The sequence below is a fragment of the Hemitrygon akajei genome, chromosome 8 (genome assembly GCF_048418815.1).
Source record: "Hemitrygon akajei chromosome 8, sHemAka1.3, whole genome shotgun sequence".
In the NCBI taxonomy this organism is placed as follows: domain Eukaryota; kingdom Metazoa; phylum Chordata; class Chondrichthyes; order Myliobatiformes; family Dasyatidae; genus Hemitrygon; species Hemitrygon akajei.
The window spans coordinates 87,044,569-87,071,442 of NC_133131.1; the positions used below are offsets into that span (position 1 = coordinate 87,044,569).

Below are 26,874 nucleotides of genomic sequence, written 5' to 3' on the forward strand. Positions count from 1 at the left end.
TCAACGGTGTGAACTCTTCTTGGGCTTCCAGCCGGGGACAGGTATCAATAATAACCGACATTTCGATGACAATCTCTGCCGTCTTCTTCAGCAATGATGCCTGGGCAAGACTTATGTTGTTGTATTCCATCAGTCCTCATCCAATCAGGTTTCAACTCTCCCACTTTGTGTCCCAAAAGTCATTGGCATGGCACACCAGTTTTGTGCTGTTGAGGTCAATCCTATGGTCATTGTGAATGCAATGCTCTGCTACACCGATTTCTCTGGATAACCCTGCAATGGCCATAGGATTGACTTTGACTGCACAAAACTACTGTGCCACACCAATGGCTTTTGGGACCACCTGGTAAAGAAATCCATTGAAATAAAACTAGAGGAAAAGAATTTTAACAAAGATGAAGGCCTCGCTCTAAGTAAGAACTGGAATTCAATTGTAAACAAGTTGGGTGAGTGGACACCTGATTAGATGAAGACTAACCAATCAGGAGGGACAGAATGTGGGGTTATAAATACCACCAGACTAAACTTGCCCAGGGATCATTCCTGAAGAAGATGGCAGAGTTTGTCATTGAAAAATTGCTCATAATCGATACCTGCACATGGCTTGACGCCCAAGGAGAGTTTATTCGTAATATACGCCAGAAAAACACTAGATCTTTTTTCATTCAAAGGAATAATCATCAAATTCAATGATCAACAAATAAACATTTTTTCTCTAAACTGAGGAAAGAGGGTAGACTGCCTCTTTTCCCTGCAATAACCCTGGAGATTATCCTGCTCGGGTGCTGCGGGCTAGTCACTAAACTAGAGAGTCAATCTGCCTGGAGCCCATCTCTTCCTGTGAGGGTACTGGCAACCCAAAGATGAGGCCAAAGTCATTTTATCTCTTGGTGATGTATGTCTAGATCTTGGCTTGGGTAAGCATTGTCAGTAGGGGGTGCCTCAGAAAGCAGAGGTGTTGGAGGAAACACTGGCTGTGTCATCTGATCTCGCAGTCATTGTCTCAGAATCCTGTCCCAATTCTACAATGGATTTGGTTTGGTCAGTTTGTGTTGGTTTTCCGTCGCCTCAGAAGGAGGCAATAGCTGATCAACATGCCCTCTCTGGGTGTTGTGGTTACTGGTTTCCATTATGTATAACACAGGACCAGTTTGTGCCATCACCATCACAGGTATCTACTTTGTTCTAGAGATATAGTTCCGGGCAAGTACTTTCTCACCAGCTGTGAAACTTCTGTACTGCACTTTAGCACATCTCTCTGCTTGGGTTTTCTGCCTGTTTTGTGTTTGGGGTATAAGCAGATCAAGCCAGGTATGAAGTTGTCTTTTCATAACTGCAATTGGTCGTGGTGTGAGGTATGCTGTGGTATAGAACATAGAATATAGAATAGTACAGCACATTACATGCCCTTTGGCCCACAATTTTGTGCCGATCCTCAAACCCTGCCTCCCATATAACCCCCCCCCCCTTAAATTCCTCCATATATCTGTCTAGTAGTCTCTTAAACTTCACTAGTGTATCTGCCTCCACCACTGACTCAGGCAGTGCATTCCATGCACCAACCACTCTCTGACTAAAAGCCTTCCTCTAATATCCCCCTTGAACTTCCCTCCCCTTACCTTAAAGCCCTATGTCAGCAAGAAAGTGCTAGGATGCTGGTTGAGGGATCCATTTCCCAGTGAAGTCTCAAGGGCTTCTTTCATTGTTTGTATGAATCATTCAGCAAGGCCATTAGTGGCTGGATAATATGGTGCTGACTTTATGTGCTGAATACCATTTGCTTCCATAAATGCCTTGAACTCTTCAGTCAGGAGTTGTGGACCATTGTCACTTACAAGCTGTTGAGGAAGCCCAAAAGAGCTAAAGATGAAATGTAGCCCTTCAGTGCATTTTCAGATGTTGTGCTGTTCATGATGGCAACCTCAGGCCATTTGTTGCGTCTGTCCACTATGACCAAGAACATGCGGACTGCTACAGGTCCTGCAAAATCTATGTGGATCCTCTGCCATAATTCTTCAGGTTATTCCCATGGATGCAAAGGAGTAAGTTGAGCAACATTTCTCACTTGCTGAAAATGTGGCCATGCTTTGGCCTGCTCTTTAATGGTTACATCCCAGCCTGATTGAGTGAAATTTCCTTCAAGCACACTATGCTGCTGTGTTCCTCCTGCAGCTTTCTTAACAGTGGAGAAATGACAACACAATAGCCCCATGGTAGTCATCCTGATTGGTCTGTGAGCTCCTTCCATCGAGCCTGGTAAGGTTTCAATTCTATAGTTAGGTCTCCTTTCCATTCATGAGTTACCATGTCCACCATTTTAGATAGAACTGGGTCAGCATGTGTGTCCTTTCGGATTTGCACTACAGTTATTGGAGCTGTAGGTATTTCCTTGAAGTAAAAGATCTCTGTCAGGGATGACTGTGGAGCTGTAACAGAGAAGTCTGGATAGACCATCAGCATTTGAATTGTGCTCGGACTTCCTGTACTTTATATTGCACTAATATACAGATAGTAAGAGAGCCCAATGTTGCATTTGACTTGCAGCCAGGGAAGGAAAGGTCACATGCCACATGTAGACCAAAAGTTGATGTCAAGAGGTGCTGATCTGACAGGAGTGTAAGTCGTCAACCGAAGAGGAATTGATGGATTTTCTTAACTCCAAAGACAATTGCAAGTGTTTTCCGTTCAATCTGGGCATAGTGGCATTTTGCCTTGCTTAATATCCTTGATGCAAAAGCAATTGGATGCACTTCACCGGAGATCATGATGTGTGAGATAACTGCCCCCTCACCATAGGGTGATGCATCGCAGGCCAACTGAATGGGCAATGATGGGTTGAAGTGTGTGAGTGCTTCAGATTGTGACAAAGTTGTTTTGACAGTTTTAAAAGCTTCTTCACAGTGATCTGTCTGCTGCCAGTTATGTTCATTTATTTAAAAGCTCATGAAGTAGTTTCAGCAGGCTAGCCTGGTTAGGAACAAGCCTTGCATAGTATGTTAGTAGCTGAAAGAAAGATCTTATTTGCCTTACGTTTTGTGGCATTGTTTGTAGTTCTGGGAAGCCTGGTATCACATATGAGAGTTGGAGAGGTGAGGAACAAATGTATTGCTGTTTATTTACCTGTAAATCATCTACCCGGAATACTCTCTCACATTACCCTCAGTCTGTAACGTATAGGGAAGTTCTAAAGCAATCTGTTATGGTCAAAACATACATGAAATCATAACATATCCCTCCCCCCTAATTTTAAAGGTTTCTCTCCCTTCCCATACATAGAACAGCTGCTGAACTATTAACATTCAATGGAATAATTATTAAATTCAACCACAAACAGAAAACCTTTTTTCTAATCTAAAGAAAGTGGTAGACTGCCTCTATTCCCAGACATAACCCTGGGGATTATTCTGCCCCATGTGCTGACGGTTAGTCACTAAACTAAACATTCAATCTGTCTGCAGGCTTTCAGTTCCTGTGAGGGTACTGACAACCTGGGGATGACGCTAAGGTCATTTTGTCTCTTGGTGGTTATGTCTAAGTCTTGGCTTGGCTACTGCATTGTCAGTAGGGGGCACCCCAGAAAGCACAGGTGATGGGTGACAAATGACCTTACTGATTAAGGACTGGCAGTTTTGTCCATGTTGAAGAATTCAATGAAGTCAAAGTTTAGGCAGGACTCTTTAGTATAGGAATCACATCATCTCCGCTAATCAAAAATGCATTTGTCATCACCGCAAACTCCCATAAAGTGCATTTCCTTGTGGTGTCATTCATTTCCTTCCCCAGCATCTCAGTCACATAATTCTTTGTCTCTCCAACCCGAACAAAGGTTCTTGATGTTATTATGCACCCAATTCCACTTCCCTGCTGGCAATCCAATCCATGAATAATTTCATTCCTTTTATTTTCCAATGGACTTCCAAATTGACTATTGGAGGTATTAGTCACATGACAACCACCACCAAACTTTCAGTGCTGAGGATTGAGTATAACATCAAGAAGTGGTAGATGGAATACCATGTCAGGAAGTGTATGGTCATTTGAAACGGTTGGCCATTTTCTAAATGGAGAGAAAATTTAAAAAAGCTGATGTGCAAGGGGACTGGGCAATGCTTGTGCAAGATTCTCTAAAGGTTAATTTACACGTGGTGAGGCATGCATCATTTCTAGAGGACTAGAATATAAAAGCAAGGATATAATGATGAGACTTAGAAAGCTCTGGTGAGGCCTCAATTGGAGTATTGTGAGCAGTTTTGGAACGCTTAGAAAGGATATGCTAAAACTGAAGAGGATTCAAATGAGAATCACAAAAAATGATTACAGGATTGAACAGCTTGACATATGAAAAATATTTGATGGCCTTGATCATGTATTCATCAGAATTCAGAAGAATGACGGGTGACCTAATTGAAATCTATCGAATGGTGAAAGACCTTGTTAAGTGGATGTGGACAGGATGTTTCCATTGGTGGGAGTGTCTAAGACTCAGAATAGAGGGGAATCCTTTTAGAATGGAGATGATGAGGAATTTCTTTAGCCAGAGAGTGGTGGATCTATGGAATTTGTTGCCATAAACAGCTGCAGAGGCCAAGATTGATATATTCTTAATTGGTCAGGGCTTGAAGGGATATAAGGAAAAGCCAGAGATTGGACTGAGAAGAAATATGGATCAGTCATGATGAAATGGTTTAGCAGCCTCGATGGGCTAAATGGCCTAATTCTGCATCTATGTCTTATGGCTTTATGGTCTTTATTCTCTCTTGTGGATCTGCAGTTCTTCAATTGAGAACTGCTGTCTCCAAATCTGAAGCATACTTCTTTGTTGTTCATCCGGTGGCCAACTCTGGCCAGAATGGGGATGCAAGGATTCATGCCACTTTTCCCAGATGCCTTCACTGTCATATGTTTTTGAGGAGGCCTGCTTGTCTCTGCTTTGCATATGTGTACCCTTTGATTTTTAGACGCTTTTCTTGGTATCATCTAAATGATTTCTTCATGCCACACATTTTTATTGTATCATTTAATTGATCTTCTTCTTCAATCCATTCTATTTTATCCATGCTGCTGCTGAGGCTCAGCAGCTGCCTCTAAAGCTTCAGTAAGTTCCCAGGCTTAACAGCCTTCGTATGGTCTAGTTCTCCATTGAATACTTCTCCAACACCTCTTACAGACCAGTGCTCCTGCAATCAAGTACAGTTCATTCCAATTGAGTTTGATCTATGCTCCAAACATGATCGGCGCAGAAGTGCTGGATAACTATCTTTAAAAATGTGCGGTGGAATTTTCTCTCTCTCTGTTTGTTAATCTCCACTGTATCATGTACAACTCCCCTCACTGGATCAACCTCACCAGTGGAAGTCTTTAGAGTCAACTTTGCCCTTTCTGGGGGGGGGGGGGAGATGCTGCAATTTCTTCTTGTGAACTGTCTCTGACACCAGTGATTCTACAGCATCTGTGTCTACCTGAGTCCTCAACAGGGTCACCATCCAACCACATGGTCATCCAATAGCCATCTTTGTGTCCTGAAATAGATAAAACACACAAAGCCTCTTCAACCACAGAGTGAGAGCCACCTAGTCTATCGTCAGTATGCTCCATCTTGTTCGCATTTCTTTGTTTTTTTAAAAAGTCATTTTTTCTTTATTACAGTGTTTTTCATTGACAGTGTCTTTTTACCTTTATAGGCATGTTTAGTATGTCCTTTTTCGTCAAATTTCGGCAATCTAAATCCTTATACCAGCATTCTTTTGTTGAATGCCCAGTTTTGCCACAATGATAACATTGATTGCCAATGTGTCTCATTCTAAAAGTCATAGAAACTTTATGAACTTGGGAAGTTGCACTTAATAGCTGTGCTTCTTTAGCTGCCACCTCCTGGATGTACTAATCTCAATTGTCTTCTGTAATATTAGTCTGTCTTCTGTAAACGAATGTTTCTGAAGTGCTTCACTATGCACACTGTAAGAGTTTATCACATTACATGCCTTTCAGTGACTGTCCAAAATCAGTGTGCAAACAGCTGCTTCAGCACTGCCACAAACTGTGAAATAGACTCACCTTCCTCTTGATTCCTTTCATTCAACCTAAACCACTCCGCAATACACAGTTGTAGTGAATAGTGTTCCTTGAAGACTTCAACCGTCTCCTCATAAGCTCACCCACGTTGCACAGAGGTACATCACCAGTGTTGCACGCGGACTTTTCTTAGCAAAGGGAACAAAACAATAAATATCGCGTGAGGACTTGTCACCTCATCGTCAGATATTATGTTTGTGGTACTGGGAAGCCAGGTGACCATGAATAACACACAAGAGACAGAGAAGTGAGGGACATGTATGTTACTGTTTATTTTCCTTGTAATTCATCTACCCAAAATGCCCTCTCACATAATGTTCAGTACGTAACACAGAGGGAAGACTGACAGAAGCATGTAAGAGTCAAAGTATATGTGAATACATAACAGCCTGGAGAATTTGGTCCTTGCTATAATGCGTACTTAAGGCTCTATGGGAAGCTAATGAAATATTTTTCACCACAAGTACTGTTACCTCCTGGTACAACGGTAGTGACACAAATTGTTGCACATCTTTTGCTACCTGTGATCCATTGACTCGTATTTCTGTATGGCTGAGTTCATCACCATTTGATGGGGCAAGGAACACATTTCACCGGGTCATCAATATTTGTAAACCTCTTCCTTAAATGGTGTTGGAACCAGACCTTTGCCATTTTTTAAGGGTGAGTTAGAAGAATTCTTGATCAGAAAGTTGGTAAACACTTTGGCGGGTGATGGAAAGTGACTTGAATAGAAACAGATCAGTTTATCTATGCACAGGCTGCGGGTGGGTGTGGTGGTGAGGGTCTCTTCCTTCTCATTTTATACATCCATATGGACAAACTAGTTGTCACAGATGAAATGTTACCAAACACACTGTATGGTGCTGTTGTATATAAGGGTCTAATTGTGTGGTTGAAGGTAATCAGCTATCCATGTTTGCTTAAAAAGCAGAAGTGATAAAGCATTAGTGTGTACAGACAGATGAAGGAACAATTGCACACCAGGGGAGCACTCTCTTGCCTCTGCCTTGCTACATGCTCAGAAGGTTATGGATTTTGTCCTACACAGTAACTCAATATCTTCTGTTTCTTCAGAGTGCAAGATTCCTCTATGAACAGAAATTCAGGTTTTTTATTTATTAATTTATGGGTTGTGGGCGTTGCCAACTAAGCCAGCATTTATTGCCCATCCCTAGTTGCCCTTGAGAAGGTGGTGATGAGCTGCCTTCTTGAACTGCTGCAGCCTCTGAGGTGTAGATAAACCCACAATACTGTTAGGGAGGGTATTCAGAGATTTTGTCCCTACGACAATGAAGGAATGGCGATATGTTTCCAAGTCAGGATGGTAAGTGACCTGGAGGGGGGTTTCCATGTGATGGTGTTCCCAGGTATCTGCTGTTCTCGTCCTTCTAGATGGTAGTGGTCATCAGTCTGGAAGGTGCTGCCTTAGGAGCTTTGGTGTGTTGTAGATAGTACACACTGCTGCAACTGTTCATTGATGGTGGAGGGATTGGATGCTTATGGAAGGGATACCTATCTAGTGGGCTGCCGGATTGTGTTCGTCATTGAAGCAAATCATGCAGTTCACTGGATGCTTCAATGCACATGTGACAAATAAAGCTAATCTATTCTAATCTAATCTAATCTCATTCAGAGAGGTCCATGAACACGTAATTTTCTGAAGATGTTCAAAATATGTTACAAATGCTCTGCTGTTATGATAGCAGAAAAACAGAGCAACTTTCACAATGAATGTGAATATTCTAAAAATCAGAATTAAGTTCAAAAGTACAGACCTAATATCATCTGATTGAAGCATTGACTCTGCTACTCTTCACCACTACTGCCTGTCCCATAGATTGTTTCTTGTATTTTGTTTTGTTTCATTTGTCCAATGTTAGCATTATTTTGCTTATGTTTTCTTAGGGATAGCAGAATTTATGACTAAACAAAGACTGAAGAATCCATTCAGTATTTAAAGTTAAAACATTTCAGAATCTACAGCATATTGTAAAATTAGTCAGCTTCATTATGGGTACTTGCCTCTGTAATATCCAAGACATCTTCAAGGCAGAGTGCCATTAGAAAGGCAGCATCTGTTATTAAGGACCCCATCATCCAGAATATGCCCTCTTCTCATTGTTCCCATCAGGAACGAAGTACAGAAGCCTGAAGGCACACACTCAGTGATTCAGGAACAGCTTCTTCCCCTCTGCCATCCGAATTTCGAAATAGACATTGGAATCCATGAACACTACCTCACTTTTTTTATTTCTGTTTTTGCACTATTATTATTTTAACTATTTGATATACATGTATACACTTACTGTGAAACTCCGCTGGTTTCTTTGGCTGCGTAACTCTAGGGAAGACACACTCTGGTCCTGCCAAACCGTGAGATTGAGACGATCCTCCCACCTCAAACCCTGGTTTGTGTGGGTGCTGTGTGATTTGCAATCCTGTTACAACTCAGTGCCAAGAAACAACAGATAGCACGCTGCATACAATTAACGGAATTATATTTATGAATTTTCACTAAAGGGTTAGTAAAGAAAAGAAAGAAAAAAACAGAAAGGGCCCATTATAATTTAACAGTCAAATGAACACCAGTTGGAGCTCAGTTCACCAATCCGCAGTCGATCTTGGTCCCCGGTTCCATCAAATCATGATGGATCATTCCTACGACCGATTCTGTCCAGCATCTTCTCTCTTCATCTTCCACCGAACAAAGGACCCAGTTCATGTTCCAAAACACCCATTATCTCTCACCATAACTCAAACACTGCTTCTATAGAAAGACCATTACATTAGCAGTGAAACCTTTCCCAAGGTGTTACAGCTGTAACTTATTTATTTATTTATTCATTTTTTTTTTCTATATTTGTCATGTGTTGCATTGTACTGCTGCCACTAGGTTAACAAGTTTCACGACACATGCTGGTGATATCAAACCTGATTCCGATTCTGAAAATGTGTTTACACTCGATACTTTGCTGTAAAGTGAACTTCCAACTTTGCCGTTTAACAGAATCACATTTATTATCACTGACAAATGTCATGAAACTTGTTGTTTTGCAGCAGCATTCAATGCAATCCAAAAAGCCACAAAACTGAAAACTAAAAAATGTTCCAATAATTAATAATTAAATAACTAGTGCAAAAAGAGAGCAAAGTATGAGGTAATATTCATTTGAAAATCTGACGCCGGGGAGAAGAAACTAATCCGCAATTATTGGATAGAATTTAATTTAAAGTTAAATAGAAAAGTAACCAACATATTTAGAAGGGAAAGGGGTGACCTCACTTAGCCAACTGTCTCCTTTAGACATTATGACTAAAATCTCAACATGCAAGCGACAGCACTTTAATGAGGCGCAAGCAGCTGATTGATGAATCAACAACATCTGCTTAAGGAACCAATATAGGGTCTAATCTGAGGAACTTTATAACTTCTAGAAAGAGAATATGCACTTAGTAAACTCTCCAGAAAGTGTAACATGAAAAACTAGAACTTGTTGGAAATATTCACCAAGGCAGGTAGCGTCTGTGGTCAGAAGAACAGCTTTCTTTCCCACTTCTGACGAGTGGCTTTGGCCTTGAAATGTTATCTGTTCCGTTTGCCACTGATGCTGCCCATTAAGTGTTTCAGCACTTGTCTTTATTTCAATTTTCCAACTTTTTTGATTTTCAGAAGTTACACCTAGATTGAAATCATAGATTGAGCAGTTACTTTGCAAATAATTCCTGTGGTAGATGTTATTTGACGGACATAGCAAGTATTTCTAGTAAAAATGGGTGGCACATGCAAAAATGGCAAGCCCTAAGTGATAGATTGAAACACCAGCAAGTTACTTCAAGGAGCATTGAGGGATTTAGATAATGTGTGTGACTCCTAAGCTGCCACTCTCACTAATGCAGTGACGGAACAGTGTCAAGTGGAAGGTGGATATTTTCTGAAAAGGAAAATGGAAGAATCAAATAGAAAGTTTACTAGGACACAAGTTCTAGGTCATAAGAACATAAGAGATAGGAGCAGGAGTAGGAGTAGGTCAAGCCTGCTCCGCCATTCAACAAGATCATGGCTGATCCAATCTAAACTCTAGTTTTCACCAAATCCCACAAGGCAACAGTGCCAACCAACAGGGCACCATGCCGCCCATTTTATTTTATTATTCATCCCGCCCAAACCCATGTGATCACCCGGGGAAAAAAAACCGAGTTGCCAATTGAGGAGAAAAAATCTGGAAAATTCCTCTCCGACCCATCCAGGCTATCGAAAACTGGTCCAGGAGATCACATGGCTGATCTAAACCTAGCCTCATGTCAACTTACCTGCTCGCTCACCGTATCCCCTAATGCCATTTTTATCCAGGAAAATGTCTATCTCCGTTTTGAATTTATTGAGTGTAGTAGCTTCCACAGCTCTCTAGGGCAGTAAATTCCACAGCCCCACTACCCTCTGAGTGAAGAAATTTCTCTGCATCTCAGTCCTGGAACGGCATCCCCTTATTTTAAGATTATGCCCCCTAGTCCTAGTTTCACCCATCATTAGGAACATTCTCCCCGCATCCACCCGATCAAGCCCCTTCACAATCTTATGTGTTTCAATAAGATCGCCTCTCATTCTTCGGAACTCCAATGAGTAGAGTCCCAATCTACTCAACCTGTCATCATACATCAACCCACCCATCCCCGGAATTAACCTAGTGAACCTTCTCTGCACTGCCTCAAGAGCCAGTATGTCTTTTCTTAAATATGGACACCAGAACTGCACGCAGTACTCCAGGTGTGGTCTCACCAATACCCGGTACAATTGCAGTAAGAACTCCCTGTTCTTAAACTCCATTCCCCTAGCAATAAAAGCCAGCATTCCATTGGCCTTCTTGACCACCTGCTGCACTTGCATACTAACTTTTTGTGTTTCCTGCACCAGGACCCCCAGATCCCTTTGCACAGAAGCACTTTCCAGTTACTCTCCATTTAGATAATAACTTGCTTAATTTAGATAATAACCTAGGTCACTCTAGGTTAGGTCATTTCAGCCTATTATTGTTGGTAAATTCCCAAACAATAGATCCTTTTTCTCATTTAATTAGATACCTTTTCTGCCTTAGCATAAAAAAATGTATATTCCTATTCAACATAGTGCTTGGTGAATGATCAGCAAAGAACAAAGATTGGTGAAGTGTTTACAAATTTATTGTTTGTCTGCATTCTGTTATAAAAGCTTATTATGACTATTTTAATCCTAATGGAACACATTTGTCTTTTTACTGATCTTTTTTATATTATATGTCAATGATTTGGATGATAGAATTAATTGATTTGTTGCAAAGTTTGTAAATGATACGGAGATAGGTGGATGGGCAAGTAGTTTTGAGGAAAGAGCGCCGCTCCAGAAAGACTTAGACAGATTAGGAGAATGGGCAAAGAAGTGGCATATGGAATTCAGTGTTGGGAAGTGTATAGACGTGCAGTTTGGTAGAAATGAAAGGGTTGACTATTTTCTAAGTGGAGAGAAAATACAAAAAAAAACTGAGGTGCATTGGAATTTTGGAGTCCTTTAGGATTCCCTGAAGTTTAATTTGCGGGTTCAGTCTGTGGTGAGGAAGACAAATGCAATGTTAGCATCCATTTCAAGAGGACTAGAATATAAAAACAATGATGTAATGTTGAGACTTTATAAAGCACTGGTGAGACCTCACTTGGAGTTTTGAGAGCATTTCTGTGCCCCTTACTTTGGAAAGGATGTGCTGAAACTGGAGAGAGTTCAAAGGAGGTTCACAAAAATTATTCCAGGATTGAATGGCTTATCATATGAAGAGGGTTTGATGACTCTGGGCTGCATTGACTGGAAATCAGAAAAATGAGGGGTGACCTCATTGAAACCTGTCAAATGGTGAAAGGCCTTGATAGAGTAGATGTGAAAAGGATGATTTCCATAATGGGAGAGTCTAAGACCAGAGGACACAGCCTCAGGAAAGAAGGGTGCCCTTTTAGAATGGAGATGAGGAGGAGTTTCTTTAGCCAGAGAGTGGTGAATCTGTGGAATTCATTGCTACAGGCAGCTGTGGAAGCAAAGACTTTATGTATATTTAAGGCAGAGGTTGATAGCTTCTTGATTATTAAGAGCATGAAGGGATTGGGAGGAAGGTAGGCGACTAGGGGTGAAAAGAAAAATGGATCAGCCATGATGAAATGGCAGAGAAAATTTGATGGGCCAAATGGCCTAATTCTTCTCCTATTTCTTATGGTCTTAGTGGCAAATATCACTGATGATTTAATCAAACTAATGGTATGCAGCTGACTAGATTACCCTGTGACTCCTTGAGTCCCACTTGAGGGAAACACCTACGATTGTTTCCATGTTGTATTATGCCATCAGAAATAATAACCGGCAGAGGCACAGTAAAGCAGTGAACATTCAAGTCTAAATATCTGCTTTTCTGAATATAAGTGAGTGAGGAAACGCAGAGAGGGATACTGGAAAAATCAAGTAATGTTCATAGCTTCTATTTATTGTATGTTTTGTTCAAAACTAGTCTGTCTCCACCTTTTACATCCTAGCACCTAGCCAATTTGTTAGTTCATTCCAGGTCACATATGATCCAACCTTCCACACAAACCTACCATGTGAGACCTCATCAAAGGCCTTGCTAAAGTCTATGACTCCATGAGAGCCATCTGCTGATCGCTTGTGAAAACTTTCACAGACATTATTAAAAAATTCTGCCCCATCCAATTTCTTGGTTTTATGATAATCTGTCAATATGAAAGAAGTTAAAGTTCCCTTTATTCCTGCAGCAGCTATCTGCAATCTCCTTTCAAAGTGATTGTAATAAATGGTAAGATGAATTAAATGAATATATTTATTTGTAAATGGTAGCTTAATCTGGATTACTGATTGTTCTTCCTTGGCAGAATGTGAAAGATGATGGTCAACACGTTTGGAGACTGAAACACTTCAACAAACCTGCCTACTGCAATCTATGCTTGAACATGCTGATTGGTTTTGGCAAGCAAGGCCTCTGCTGTTCCTGTGAGTTTTGAGATGAATTGAAAGATGGACCATGAGTTTCATAGCCATATCATTACTTGGTTGCATTATAAAACTAGATAATGTATTAAACATACTCAAAAACAACACACACAATGAAACACAACAAATCAGGCAGCATCTATGGAGAAGAATAAGCAGTCAACATTTTGGGCTGAGGCCCTCTGTCAGGACTGGAAAGGAAAGAGGAAGGACCTAGAATAAGAAAGGTGGTGGGAGGAGAGTACAAGCCGGCAGGTGTGAGGTGAGAACAGGTGAGGGGAATGTGGGTGGGTGGGGGAGGGGTGATGAAGTTGGGAGGTGATAGGTGGAAGAGCTAAAGTGCTGAAGAAGAAGGAATCTGATTGGAGGGGAGAGTTCACCATGGGAGAAAGGGAAGGAGAAGGGCACCAGATGGAGTGATGGGTAGGTGAGAAAAGAAGAGGAACCAGAATGGAGAATGGAAGAAGATTGAGGGGGGGGGGGGGGGAGAAATTACCGAAGGTGAGAGAAATTGATGTTTTTCTATCCAGAAAAGGTTATGGTGGCTACCCAGACAGGATATGAGGTGTTGCTCCTTTAGCATGAGAATGACCTCAGTCTGAATGTGGAGGAGGCCATAGACTGATATGTCAGAATGGGATTGGGAAGTAGAATTAAAATGGATGGGCACTGTGAAATGATGCCTTTTGTGGGGAACACTTGACAAAGCGGTCCCTCAAGCTCCATCAGGATAATGTCGAGGAGGCCCACTGGGAACATCGAATACAACAGGTGACCCCAGCAAGTTCCCAGGTGAAGTGTCGCCTCACGTGGAAGGACTGTTTGGAGCCCTGAATGCTGGTGAGGGAGGAGGAGTAGGGGCAGGTGTAGCACATGTTTCGCTTGCAGGGATAAGGCTAGGAAGGAGATCAATGGAGAGCGACAAGTGGGTGAGAGAGTAACAAAGAGAAATGATCAGTTATCAATATTCGCTTTTATCCACTCCCTCCATCTCTCACCAGCTTTCTGTCACCCCGTCCTTACCCAGTCTCTCCCCATCTTGCCCCAACTTTCTCTCTCCCATTTCTCGTCCTGCTTTCTAACCCCCACCTCTTACCCCTACCGCTATCCCACCTTGTATTTCCTCCCATCTTCCCCATTCCTCTCCCTGTCTGTCACTACCCCTGTATCTCCCTGCCACTCTCTCTCCTTCCCATCTCTCCCCCACAATCCCATATCCCCTTCCCCCTTCTTTCTCCCCGTCTCTCCTGATCTCTCACTCCTCCCCGTCTCATTAGCATTTGTCCCCTCGTATGACTCCCCTTGTCCCTCCCTGCCTCTCTCAACACCCACTGCTCTTGCTCCCTGCTTTTTTATCACCCTTTCTCTACCACTCTCTCTCCCCATCTCTCGCCGTTTCTCTCATCTCATCATTCTCCCCAACTCATCCCCTCTCTCACTCTCCCATCTCTCTTTCCTCCCCTCTCACACTCCTCCCCTCTACCATTCTGTCCGTCTCCCGCTCCTCCTTTCTCACTCCTGCCCCCTCTCATTCCTCCCTTTCACATTCCACCCCTCACTCACTCCACCCCTCTTTCATCACCCTTTGCTTGCTATCTCTCTTGCCACACCTCTCCTATTTACCCTTCTCGTTCTCCCCACTTTTCCACTCCTTTTGCTCTCCATCCCTTCTCCAGTTCCCTCATCTCTTCCCTCTCACCGTTTCTCTCTCCCATCTCATTCCCTATCTTTCTCCACCATCTCTCTCTCCCCCATTTCTTCCTCTCCCCATCTCTCTCTCTCCCCCCCCCTCCCTGCCTCACCCTCCGTCCCTCTTTCCAGCCCTCAATGCCCCACTGTGCACTCAGGCCCACCGACCACATCGTCTGTCCCCGGTACTCTCTGCCCATCTGGTGCTCTTTGCCCCCCCCCCCCACACTCTCTGTCCCCCGTACTCTGCCCCCTGCGCTCTCTGTCCCTCCCTGCACTCTCTGCCCCTCCCCACCCTCTCTGTACCGCCCCACCAATCTTTTCCCTACTGTGCAATTGCCTCCTCTGGACTCATCACCCCTGCCCACCATGTGTACTGACCTCCTCCTCTTCCTCTCCACCCCTTGCCCTCCTCTACAACATTTCATTCTCCTCTTTCTCTGCCCTTTCACCCCTTTCTCTCACTGTCTCTCACTTTCCCCTTTACCTCTCTTTTCTCTCTTTCCCTTCTCTCACTCTCTCACATATGTCTTTCAGTCGTCCTTTCGCTCATTCTCCCCATTTTCTCTCTCCCCCTCCTTTACCCTTCCCTTTCTCTCTTTCTCCACCTCTGAGCACCCTCGTCCTACTCCTGCCTCACAGACAGAACAGAGTTGGAGTTCCCTTGATTCTCACCTCTCACCCTCTCATCCTCTGTTTCCTTAATCTTTTTTTGTCAGTTGCAACATTTTGCCAACATTGGTCACATCTTCCCTTCCCACCCCTCTCTGGGCTCTACAGCAATGACTTTCTCTGCCATCCTTCCCCACCCCCATCTCTTCATGCTTTGACTCTTTCCTTGTGACTGTTGGAGATGAAATCCATGTCCCTACACCTCCCTCACCACTAAACAACCCTTCCAGTCAGGCAAAGATTAACATCCTCCTACCTTGCCTGATCTATTTTGAAATTTCAGTGTCGTCTCGTTTACATCAACCTGACCAAAACGTTGGGCAACTATTTTGCAAAGCACAATGGCTATCCAAAGTCCCTGGCTGCATGCCATTTCAGTTCCCTTTTCCCATTCCCACACCATCCTGACCATCCTCAACTTTCTCTACTACCTGAAAGAGTCCTGGAAGGACAGCACCCCATATTCTGCCTGAGCAGTGTACAAACGATTGGAATGAACACTGAATTTCAGTTGCGCACCCCCACCCTCATGTTCCTTGCTCTCTCCTGATCCATTCCCGTTCTTTTACCTCCCTTTCTCCAACCTGTGCTCCCATCATCCCCTCACTGCCCACTATCCAGATTTATTCCCCTCCCCCATGTGGTTCTATCTCCCTATCACCCAGATACTTAGCCAACTGAGACTCCTAGCCGTTTTCCCAAATGCTTCCATCTGTCCATCACCCCTGCCTTATCTGGCAATACATCACCTTCCTTACTTATCAGATCTGCAGCCTCTCGTATCTCTACTTACCATCTCCTCTCTGCTTCTGCCTCTACCTCCACCTTTCCTTCCCCCCCCCCCCCCCCGCTCTATCTGGCTCTACCCTTCACACACCAGTCCTTGTGTCTCAGCTCCACCTCTCCGATCCCCACCTACCTCCCATCAGCACCCACCTTTCCTGGACCCATCTCTCACCTCCCGACTCCTCTCTCACCCTTCCATTTTGCATCTTTATAATAACTATCTTTCCTTGACTCTCCCAGTCCTTGTACAGTGCTGAAATGTCAACCATCCCTCTGCCTGCACAGATACTGCCTGATCTGAATTTTTTATTGCACTGTAATGGGCTGGTTCAATCAGAACCAAAAGACCCAAACTATTCAAACGTCCAGGAGATGTGTTAGTAAGCGTACAAGCAGAACAAAGTAACTTTAGCCTAATTTATTATCATAAAATGGAAAGCAGAAATAAACCTCTCTAAATACTACATAGTAAGTTACAAAGATTTTCACAGAAATGTCAGGGCTTATGATTTTTAGTCTCCACTTGATTGTTGCTGTCATCAGGGAACTTGATTGTCACTGTTCAATAGTTCAATTGTTCCATTTACTATCAGAGAATGTATACGTTATGCAACCAGAAATTCTTGTTCTTCACAGACATCCATGGAAACAGAAGGGTGCCCCAAAGAATGAGTGACAGTAAAAGCATTAGAACCCAAAAGCCCTGCTGTTCCCCACTCCCACACACAAGTAGCAGCAAAGCAATGACCTTCCTCTCCCCCACTTATTGCAGCAAAAAAGTCTCAGCACCCTCCACCCACCAAGCAAAGCCCCTAATAAAGACCATGATCTGCAGTACAACAAAATCTAATCATTCACCTGACAATTCAACATACTTCAGTCTCTCCCTCCCTCCCTAATAAAGAGATAGAAGGCTGTCACACAGTGAGAGGGGAGACTAACAAGTCCAAAAAAACCATCTCTGATTTACAGTGTTCAAGTCTGCCACGTCGCATTTTTTTTCCAAGTTCTCCCAACTCGAGAATCGGCAACAAAATCTCTCCCAGCAACAAAGGAGAGAGAGCATTGTGCCAATTTGCCCGACACCTCCAACAGAGACCTCTGTTCACAACATTCTGCTTTCTCCTGCAACTCTTCGGTTGGTGGCACCGGCCTATAGTCAGTTCATCCACAGGGTCACAAAGCATTGCAGCCTCAGAGCCACGCTCATCTTCTAGGCTGCGTCCTTGGGATATCAAAAAAAAAGTTGCCGTCGGGGAACTCCAAATTCCGACACATGAAAATACCCTGGGTCAGCCCTGGACACTGATGGTGATCCCTCGGTCTGGATGAACTGAGTGAAAGGTGCCTCAATGAGCAGGGATGCAATCCACAAGCATCAAGAGACACACAGAGACAGACGAACTCTTTGGTCTTTTGTTCTCATGCCACTAGATAGATAGATAGATAGATACTTTATTCATCCCCATGGGGAAATTCAACTTTTTTTTCCAATGTCCCATACACTTGTTGTAGCAAAACTAATTACATACAATACTTAACTCAGTAAAAAAATATGATATGCATCTAAATCACTATCTCAAAAAGCATTAATAATAGCTTTTAAAAAGTTCTTAAGTCCTGGCGGTAGAATTGTAAAGCCGAATGGCATTGGGGAGTATTGACCTCTTCATCCTGTCTGAGGAGCATTGCATCGATAGTAACCTGTCACTGAAACTGCTTCTCTGTCTCTGGATGGTGCTATGTAGAGGATGTTCGGAGTTATCCATAATTGACCGTAGCCTACTCAGCGCCCTTCGCTCAGCTACCGATGTTAAACTCTCCAGTACTAGTGCCTGAGAACAAAAATAATCCAGCTGCTGTTAGCAAACATTTAACAAACCTACAGTGTTTAACTTGTATAGACACCTTACACGCTGCGAGCTTAGAAAGAGTTAGTGTCACTTGGAATTATTTAGACTTCCATCTAATATTTTTACAAGATTTAATATACAACACATCACATGCACTAAAAACTGACCAAAGCATCATTTTAATTAAACAATCTAAATAATGCAGACAAATTGTACATAAGCAAAAATATTTTGAAATTATAAATGTAGAATCTTCATTAGAAGTCGGCTATAATATGCCTCAGATCAAATGTATGATAGCTTGTAAATAAATTAATAGACTACTGTATTTTATATTTAGTCATTTTTTATTATGTTACAGCCTGTATGAGAGAAAATTATTTTGAAGAGTAAAGAATCCAACTTACCTGAATTGCATAAACTGGAATGAAGTTTAAATCAGAATGTAGTTAATTTCTTATCACACACTTTTGAAAATTCAGATTGCCTGTGCTGAAGAGTGATTCTTTATATATAACCATATAACCATATAACAATCACAGCACGGAAACAGGCCATTCCGGCACTCCTAGTCCGTGCCGAACTCTTAATCTCACCTAGTCCCACCTACCTGCACTCAGCCCATAACCCTCCACTCCTTTCCTGTCCATATACCTATCCAATTTTACCTTAAATGACTCAACTGAACTGGCCTCTACTACTTCTACAGGAAGCTCATTCCACACAGCTATCACTCTCTGAGTAAAGAAATACCCCCTCGTGTTCCCCTTAAACTTTTGCCCCCTAACTCTCAAATCATGTCCTCTCGTTTGAATCTCCCCTACTCTCAATGGAAACAGCCTATTCACGTCAACTCTATCTATCCCTCTCAACATTTTAAATACCTCGATCAAATCCCCCCTCAACCTTCTACGCTCCAATGAATAGAGACCTAACTTGTTCAACCTTTCTCTGTAACTTAAGTGCTGAAACCCAGGTAACATCCTATTAAATCGTCTCTGCACTCTCTCTAATTTATTGATATCTTTCCTATAATTCGGTGACCAGAACTGTACACAATATTCCAAATTTGGCCTTACCAATGCCTTGTACAATTTTAACATTACATCCCAACTTCTGTACTCAATGCTCTGATTTATAAAGGCCAGCGTTCCAAAAGCCTTCTTCACCACCCTATCTACATGAGACTCCACCTTCAGGGAACTATGCACTGTTATTCCTAGATCTCTCTGTTCCACTGCATTCCTTAATGCCCTACCATTTACCCTGTATGTTCTATTTGGATTATTCCTGCCAAAATGTAGAACCTCACACTTCTCAGCATTAAACTCCATCTGCCAACGTTCAGCCCATTCTTCTAACCGGCATAAATCTCCCTGCAAGCTTTGAAAACCCACCTCAGTATCCACAACACCTCCTACCTTAGTATCATCAGCATACTTACTAATCCAATTTACCACCCCATCATCCAGATCATTTATGTATATTACAAACACCATTGGGCCCAAAACAGATCCCTGAGGCACCCCGCTAGTCACCGGCCTCCATCCCGATAAACAATTATCCACCACTACTCTCTGGCATCTCCCATCTAGCCACTGTTGAATCCATTTTATTACTCCAGCATTAATACCTAACGACTGAACCTTCTTAACTAACCTTCCATGTGGAACTTTGTCAAAGGCCTTGCTGAAGTCCATATAGACTACATCCACTGCCTTACCCTCGTCAACTTTCCTCGTAACTACTTCAAAAAATTCAATAAGGTTTGTCAAACATGACCTTCCACGCACAAATCCATGCTGGCTACTCCTAATCAGATCCTGTCTATCCAGATAATTATAAATACTATCTCTAAGAATACTTTCCATTAATTTACCCACCACTGATGTCAAACTGACAGGTCTATAATTGCCAGGCTTACTTCTAGAACCCTTTTTAAACAATGGAACCACATGAGCAATACGCCAATCCTCCGGCACATCATTTTCATTCTCTTGTTATTTCTGGGTGATATTTTATGACAGAGTGCAAATTATACCTGAGCAATTTTTTAAAAAGTAATTTCACTGGACCAATTTACCCTCATTATTATACCCATATTTGGTTAATTGATTTGACCAACTGGTAAAGCCTGGAATATTTTCATTCACTATTTAAAATAAATCTCTCTTATTTGATTAAGGGTTCTAAAGAAAGGTCTTGGCCCGAAAAAGGAAAACAGTTTACTCTTTTCCATAGATGCTGCCTGGCCTGTTGAGTTCCTTTCCTTCAGTATTTTGTGTGTATTGCTGTCTTATTTTTATGCTTGATGTGCCTCATCTGGCTGATTCCTCTGGTAGTGTAGTGAGCACATTTTCATTCAGTTTTTCTCTAGTGAGTTTCTAAGTAGTAAATCTGAATAACATTATCAAAACTATATATACATGTGGAGAAAATTAAGTGATCATGTGATTACTCTGGTGAATGTCAGAAAAGTGTCAGCAGATGCTGAAGTACTGCAAATGAAAATAAAGACCTGTTGAATAATTGCTATTTTTCATATTGCAGTAAATAGATAGTTTAATCGGCATTTCAAAGGAACTAATAAATCAAAAACTGAAGTTAACTAACATTGTTGTGAGTGGTTTTGAGCATTGAGAAATTACTATCATTTCAATAATGGGAAATTCATGGGGTTTCAGTACAGGTTAAAGATGTAGGCAAGAAAATAACATGTTTTATTCTTAAAATTTTAAAAACCTCTCAATTCTGAGGTTTTCCTTTTTTGGAAACCTTGAATGTGATTTATTTATGTACAAGAAGTTGTTGTTCCTTTCCATGCCTTGTGGCAATCTAGCTGTTTCTTTAGTGTTTTGGTCTGTTTTTACAAGGCTGAGTTGCTAGCTCGACGCTCAACTCAGCATGTGCAAGGCGCCGGCCGGCCTGATACGAACCCGGGTGCGAATTCTGGTGAGGATGCCATGACACCAGTGGCCAGCTATGTACAAAAAGAGAGGGAATTAAAATAGTCACCCTTGGGCAAGGTGTAGTATCTGTAAAGCCCCCCGATTGTGGTCACACGAAACTATGGGAGCAGCTGGTGCAAATCACATATCTTGGTTCTGTGACCACTGATGCCAGTCAGACAATCTCTGAAGAGTATTGATAATGGCTGGGGTCACACATCTTGTAAAGTAAAGACACTGCTCAGAAGGCAGCAATGGCAAACCACTCCTGTAAAAAAAATTTGCCAAGAGCAATCGTCATGAGACCATGATTACTGATGTCTTACGACACAGCACATCATAATGATGATGAATCAGTGGTACCCAGAGCATAATTGGAATCTGTGGCTTCAACAGTTCTCAATATTTATTAATGGCTTTGAAAAAAAAACAATAGTGGCCCATAAATTCAAGTTTGCAATGACACAGATTGGTGACACAGTAAATAGCACAGATGGGAGCATTGAATTATAAAGCGACATTGATTTATGGCTAACAGGCAAAGTTGTGGTTGATAAATTTTAGTGCATGTAACTATGAAGTCATCCATTTTGAACCAAAAAAGGAATAGAACTGAGTATGTTTTAAATGGTATAAAAATATAAGATAGAAGAAGTACGAAGATTTAAAACTCTGTGTACACTAAGTCTGATGGAATGATATCTAGAGGAATAAAATCTGGAGGACCTGAATGTAAAATGGGAGGATTTTTTTTTCTTTAATTATAAAATAGTAAAATTTAAAGGTTGTTCTTGGAATATTGTACACTTTTAGAGAGCATAGCTTAGAAATGATTTGTTACTGGAAGGCGTACAACTCCTATTCAATAGAGTCCTGTCAGCATTCTATTGATATACTATGCTAGCCAATGTATAAACCAGGGTTATATTCCCTGACATTTAATGTGTAAAGGCCTCTTCTTTGATTGAGAAGCTGGGATTTTAAACAGAATTGAGACGATGATTGCTGAAGCCTTCACTGTTTGTTCGCAAATCTTGGTCATTGTGAAATTAAAGCTGAACCATTCAAAAGAGAAACTAAGAAATGTTTCTTTCTATGAAGTCTGATATAATTAAGATAATAGATATTAAAAAACATTTAGTAAAAAACAGGTCATTAAATTTTTACCAGTCAGGAGCATTTTAAGGTAAATAGAAACAAAGCAAACAAATAGAGTTCGGTAATAGATCAGTCAGGAGATGCTGAATGGTGGGTGGATTCAAGCTAGTTAAATGATGACTCCTTTCTACTTTTTTCAGCTGTAAATATTAATAGCAACATATTAGCTAAAGATTCTTTCTGAAGTGCACTGGAAGTAAACATCCATGCTTAATATTTTCTCTTCGGGCACTGACAGAGATTAGATGTCAATTATATAATGAAAATATGATGGCACTTTTAATTGTCTTGCCTTACGTTTGAAAGGTCATGTTAATTTTATTGACCTATGTTTTTAATTTTGTAGTCTGCAAGTACACTGTACATGAACGCTGTGTGTCCAGAGCTCTTCCCTCCTGCATCAACACCTATGTCAAGTCAAAAAAGAATGCAACTGTGAGCTGCCCTTTTACTTATCTGTGAATTGCATTGGATTTACATTATAGACCAAATGTATTTTCTAAACAAATTACAGTACATATTTGCTTCCTTTAGGTAATGCATCACTTCTGGGTGGAAGGAAACTGTCCAAAGAAATGTAACAAATGCCATAAAACCATCAAGTGTTATCAGGGTCTTACAGGCCTTCATTGTGTATGGTGTCAAATCACTGTAAGTATTTGCAGCTGTAGCAATCCGCAGATATTGAATGCTAGCCATACTTATAAAGGACATCCCAACAGAGAAACTTCCTTTCTAGGTTGCCCTATTTTGAATGTGAATACGCAGCAAAATCTCATATTGCAGCATTGTACTCTGTAATGTTATGTAATATAATGTCATATAATTAATTCAAATTCTGATTTGGAAGCAAATTTGCTACCACATACAAATTTAATTCTGCTTTGACGTGGCTATATATGTTAGTTAAAACTGAATCATGCAATGCTGATAGCAAATAGCTCCACTTGTTTAAGCAATGTTAATGACTTTGCTACAATATCGGAAGAGGATTTTCATGCATTTAAATCTATTTGATACCAATATTGTGGAACACGGTTTAAAGTAGCTATCCATGTTAATTCAATCAGAACTAATTTGAACTACTGTCGATGTAATTTCCACTAAATGAGACTACTGTCTTATTGATATTGTGGAATGAAATGATGACTATAGTTTAATATTATGCTTCAGATATGAAAAAAAGTCAATTTTAGTTGCTGTGAATCATAATATTATGTTTGCTCAAGTAAGTTGTGAATTTATTACTTGTAAATACTAAATATCTCCCCTGTATTGGGAAGGTAATTTTGCAGCATGTTTTTAATAATGAACATATCTATCTAGTTTATGAATACTGATCCCAAATAGGTTCTCTGTTTTCTTTTTCACTCTGTCATGCGATCTAAATGCTTCTTTCATCTTTATCTGTTGTATAATTTATTTGTATTCTGTATTATATACATTCCAATATCATGAGAATAAGCAGCCAATCTGCTCTGGGAGTTTAGTCAGTGACTAAATGCTGGCAGTTGCATGAGGGTAGCACACTCAACAGAATGCTGAATAACCACTGGAGTTGCCTAACACCCTGATGATTCTCCTCTTTCACTCAAAGCTGAACAGAGCAAGTTAACATCAGTGTACGTATTTATCAGCTTTGAGTGAAAGAGGAGAATAAGGGAGACAAATGAGCCAGAGTAATTATTTCTCGAAATATGAAGCTATGTTTGTAGAACTGACAGAACACCCCCTCCCCCCCACCTTGCATCACCCAACAAGTATCAAGTTGTGGGTAGGTTAGTACAGATCAACCTTTAAGCAAAATACATTTGCAACACTAGCATGAGAGCAAACAATGAATATATTCCTGTGGAGATGGTGCAGAAATAATTTGTGCATAATTATGTGCATTAAATTCCAACATTCAGCCTATTAGTGCTAAACACAAGTTTCATTACTCTGATGGTGTAATTTTAAAACTGGAAGCAGAGAACAGAGAACAGTGCTTCACAGGAACAGAGTAGATATCAAGGTAAAGCTCTGTGTTGAAAATGGCGGTGGACAAGGAGATGAACATTTTGATATTTCCATTCCAACCACGTTGAAGGCTAGATTGTCTGTACAGACGATAGGTCTCAATTTCAGTGGTGGTCAGTGTTCTTTGCTGAATGTGCACAGTATATGTTTCCTCAATATTTCCCGAAGGATCCACTTTCCCATGGGCTAGCCAATTTAATTCACTCAGTCCTTTTACAAGTTTTGACCCAAAATGTTACAATTCCTTTCCTCCACAGATGCTGCTTGACCTATTGAGTTCCTCCTGCTGATTGTTTGTTGCTTGTTAATTCACTCTACAAATGATAAGGTGGCAGAATCCACCAAATATAAGAGTTTTGGTGCTAGTTAATACTACAAATAGAATGCTAAAGATCCGTGTACAAATATTTGGCAGACCTGTTTGCAGGAATTTCTCATGCAGGACTGAAGTCATTAGCTAGCTGACAATTCGCCACATATGTTCAATTTACAAAAATGCAAGACTGATCTAATTCAGCCAGTTCTGCTTTATTAGATTCCTTCTAATCATTACCAGAGTGATGGAGACGTAATCAATAGTGACACACGATAATAATTTGCTCATTGAAGCTTAGTTCATGTTCTGCAAGAATGTCTCAATTACTGATCACTTTACAACCTTGATCCAGAAGTGGATGCATGCACACACGTTGGAGAAGAGATGAAGTTGTCATCTTCAATATTCAGATAATATTCTCACAAAACTAAAAGGCTGCAAGAAAGTGGTGCATATCATGTATTGGCTGTTAAGATCAAATGAAATGTCTGATGAGTATAAAAAATGCAAGAGATCAGTTAAAAGGGAAAGCATGCAGGCTGGAAGTAGACATGATGTTGGTCTGGCAATAAAAGGTTAAGGAGTATTCCAAGGATATCTTGGATATAGTAAGAGCAAAAGGCATAAAATTTGTCCTTCTGAAGATTAGCGTGGTTATCTAGCATGGAGCAGAAAGAAAAAGGGGAGTTTGTAAATGAATTTTTGCATCTGTGTATTCATTGGGGAGATAGACACAGAGGTTATAGAGCTGAGGCAAAAGATTAGTGGTGTCATAGATCAGATCCACTTTACAGAGAAGGAGGTGCTGTTTGTTTCAAGGTGGATTAGGATAGTTAACTTCCTAGTACTGATGAGGTGTCACCTCGGATATTTTGGGAGGCTAATACAGAAATTGCAGGGGTCCTGACAGATATTTAAAATGTACTTACATATGGGTGAAGTGCTGGAGGACTTAAGGATAGCTAATTTTGTTCCGTTGTTCAAGAAAAGTTCTGAAAATAAACCGGGAAATTATAGGCCTGTGAAGCAGCTGCCAACTGTGCATAAATTATTGGAAGGTGTTCTAAGGGACTTGCTAAATAAGCATTTGGATAGACTGGGCTGGTTAGGGATAGTCAACATTACTTTGTGTGTGATATGTCATATCTAACCAATCTTATAAGAGTATTTTGAAGAGGTTACCAGGAAGGTTGATGAAGGAAAGGCAACAGATGTTGTCATCATGGACTTCAGCAAGGTCTTTGATGAAGTCCCACATGGGAGGTTGCTCCAGAAGTTTCAATCACTTGGCATTGAGGATGATGTAGCCAGTTAGATCTGATGTTGTCTTAATGGGAGAGCCAGAATGTAGTAGTACATAGATGGTTGTCTCTCTGACTAGAAGCTTGTAACTAGTGGTGTGCTGCAAGAATTAGGCTGGGCCTGTTTTGCTTATCATCTGGATCAGCCAGTTTGCGAATGGCCCCAGGATTCAGGGCATTGTTTCACGATGTATGCCAGTGATACTAAACCTGTTTCTACTCAAGAGCCAGGAAGGCTATCAACATTTGCAGTGGGACCTGGACCAACTGGGAAAAAGTGCTTTTTAAAAAAAAGGCAGCTGGAATTTAATGCAGAGAAGTGTGAGGTATTGCACTTTGGGAGGACAAACTAGGGTAAGACTTACATGGTTAATAGGTAGGGCTCTAAGGTGTGGGTAGAATAAAGGGACCTGGGAATACTGATCTCCATTTCCTTGAAAATGGCATTGCAGGTAGATAGGGTAGTATAGAGAACCTTCAGCACATTGGCTTTCATTAATAAGGGCACTGAGTAAGGGAGTTGAGATGTAATGTTGACATTGTACAAGATATTGGAGGCTGGATTTGGAGTATGGCCTACAGTTCTGGTCACCTGTCAACAGGAAAGATATCAATAAGCTTGAAGAAGTGCTGAGAAAATTTACAAGGATGTTGTCAGGATTTGAGAACATTGAGTTATGACAAAAGATTGAATAGGTTAGGACCTTATTCCTTGGAGCACATGTGAAAGAGAGGAGATCTTACAGAGCTATACAAAATTATGAGGGGTGTTGATAGGGTGAATGCAGGCATGTGTTTCCCCTCAGGTTGGGTGGGAATAGCACTAGAGGCCATAGGTTTGGGGTGAAGGATGAAATACTCAAAAAGAATATGAAAGGGTACTACTTCACTTAGTGGCAATGCGATTGTGGAACAAGCTGCCAGTTGAAGTGAAAGATGTGGATTTAATTGTAACATTTAAGAGACATTGGATAGATATGGGGATGAAATATTTTCAGTGAAATATGGTCTAGGTGCACGTAAATGGGACTAATTATAA

The 26,874-nt window shown here is 41.2% G+C and overlaps 1 protein-coding gene across 2 annotated transcripts in view; it reads left to right on the plus strand.

Moving 5' to 3' along the window:
• dgkb (diacylglycerol kinase, beta) overlaps nt 1-26,874 on the plus strand; it is a 768,700-nt gene that overhangs the window by 270,592 nt on the left and 471,234 nt on the right. The window contains exons 10-12 of one of the 2 annotated variants that reach the window (XM_073054135.1): nt 12,976-13,093; nt 22,546-22,634; nt 22,734-22,850. In XM_073054135.1, coding sequence (XP_072910236.1) covers nt 12,976-13,093; nt 22,546-22,634; nt 22,734-22,850 — 324 coding nt within the window. The remainder of the gene's footprint in view (nt 1-12,975; nt 13,094-22,545; nt 22,635-22,733; nt 22,851-26,874) is intronic. The other variant, XM_073054136.1, reaches the window with a different exon arrangement.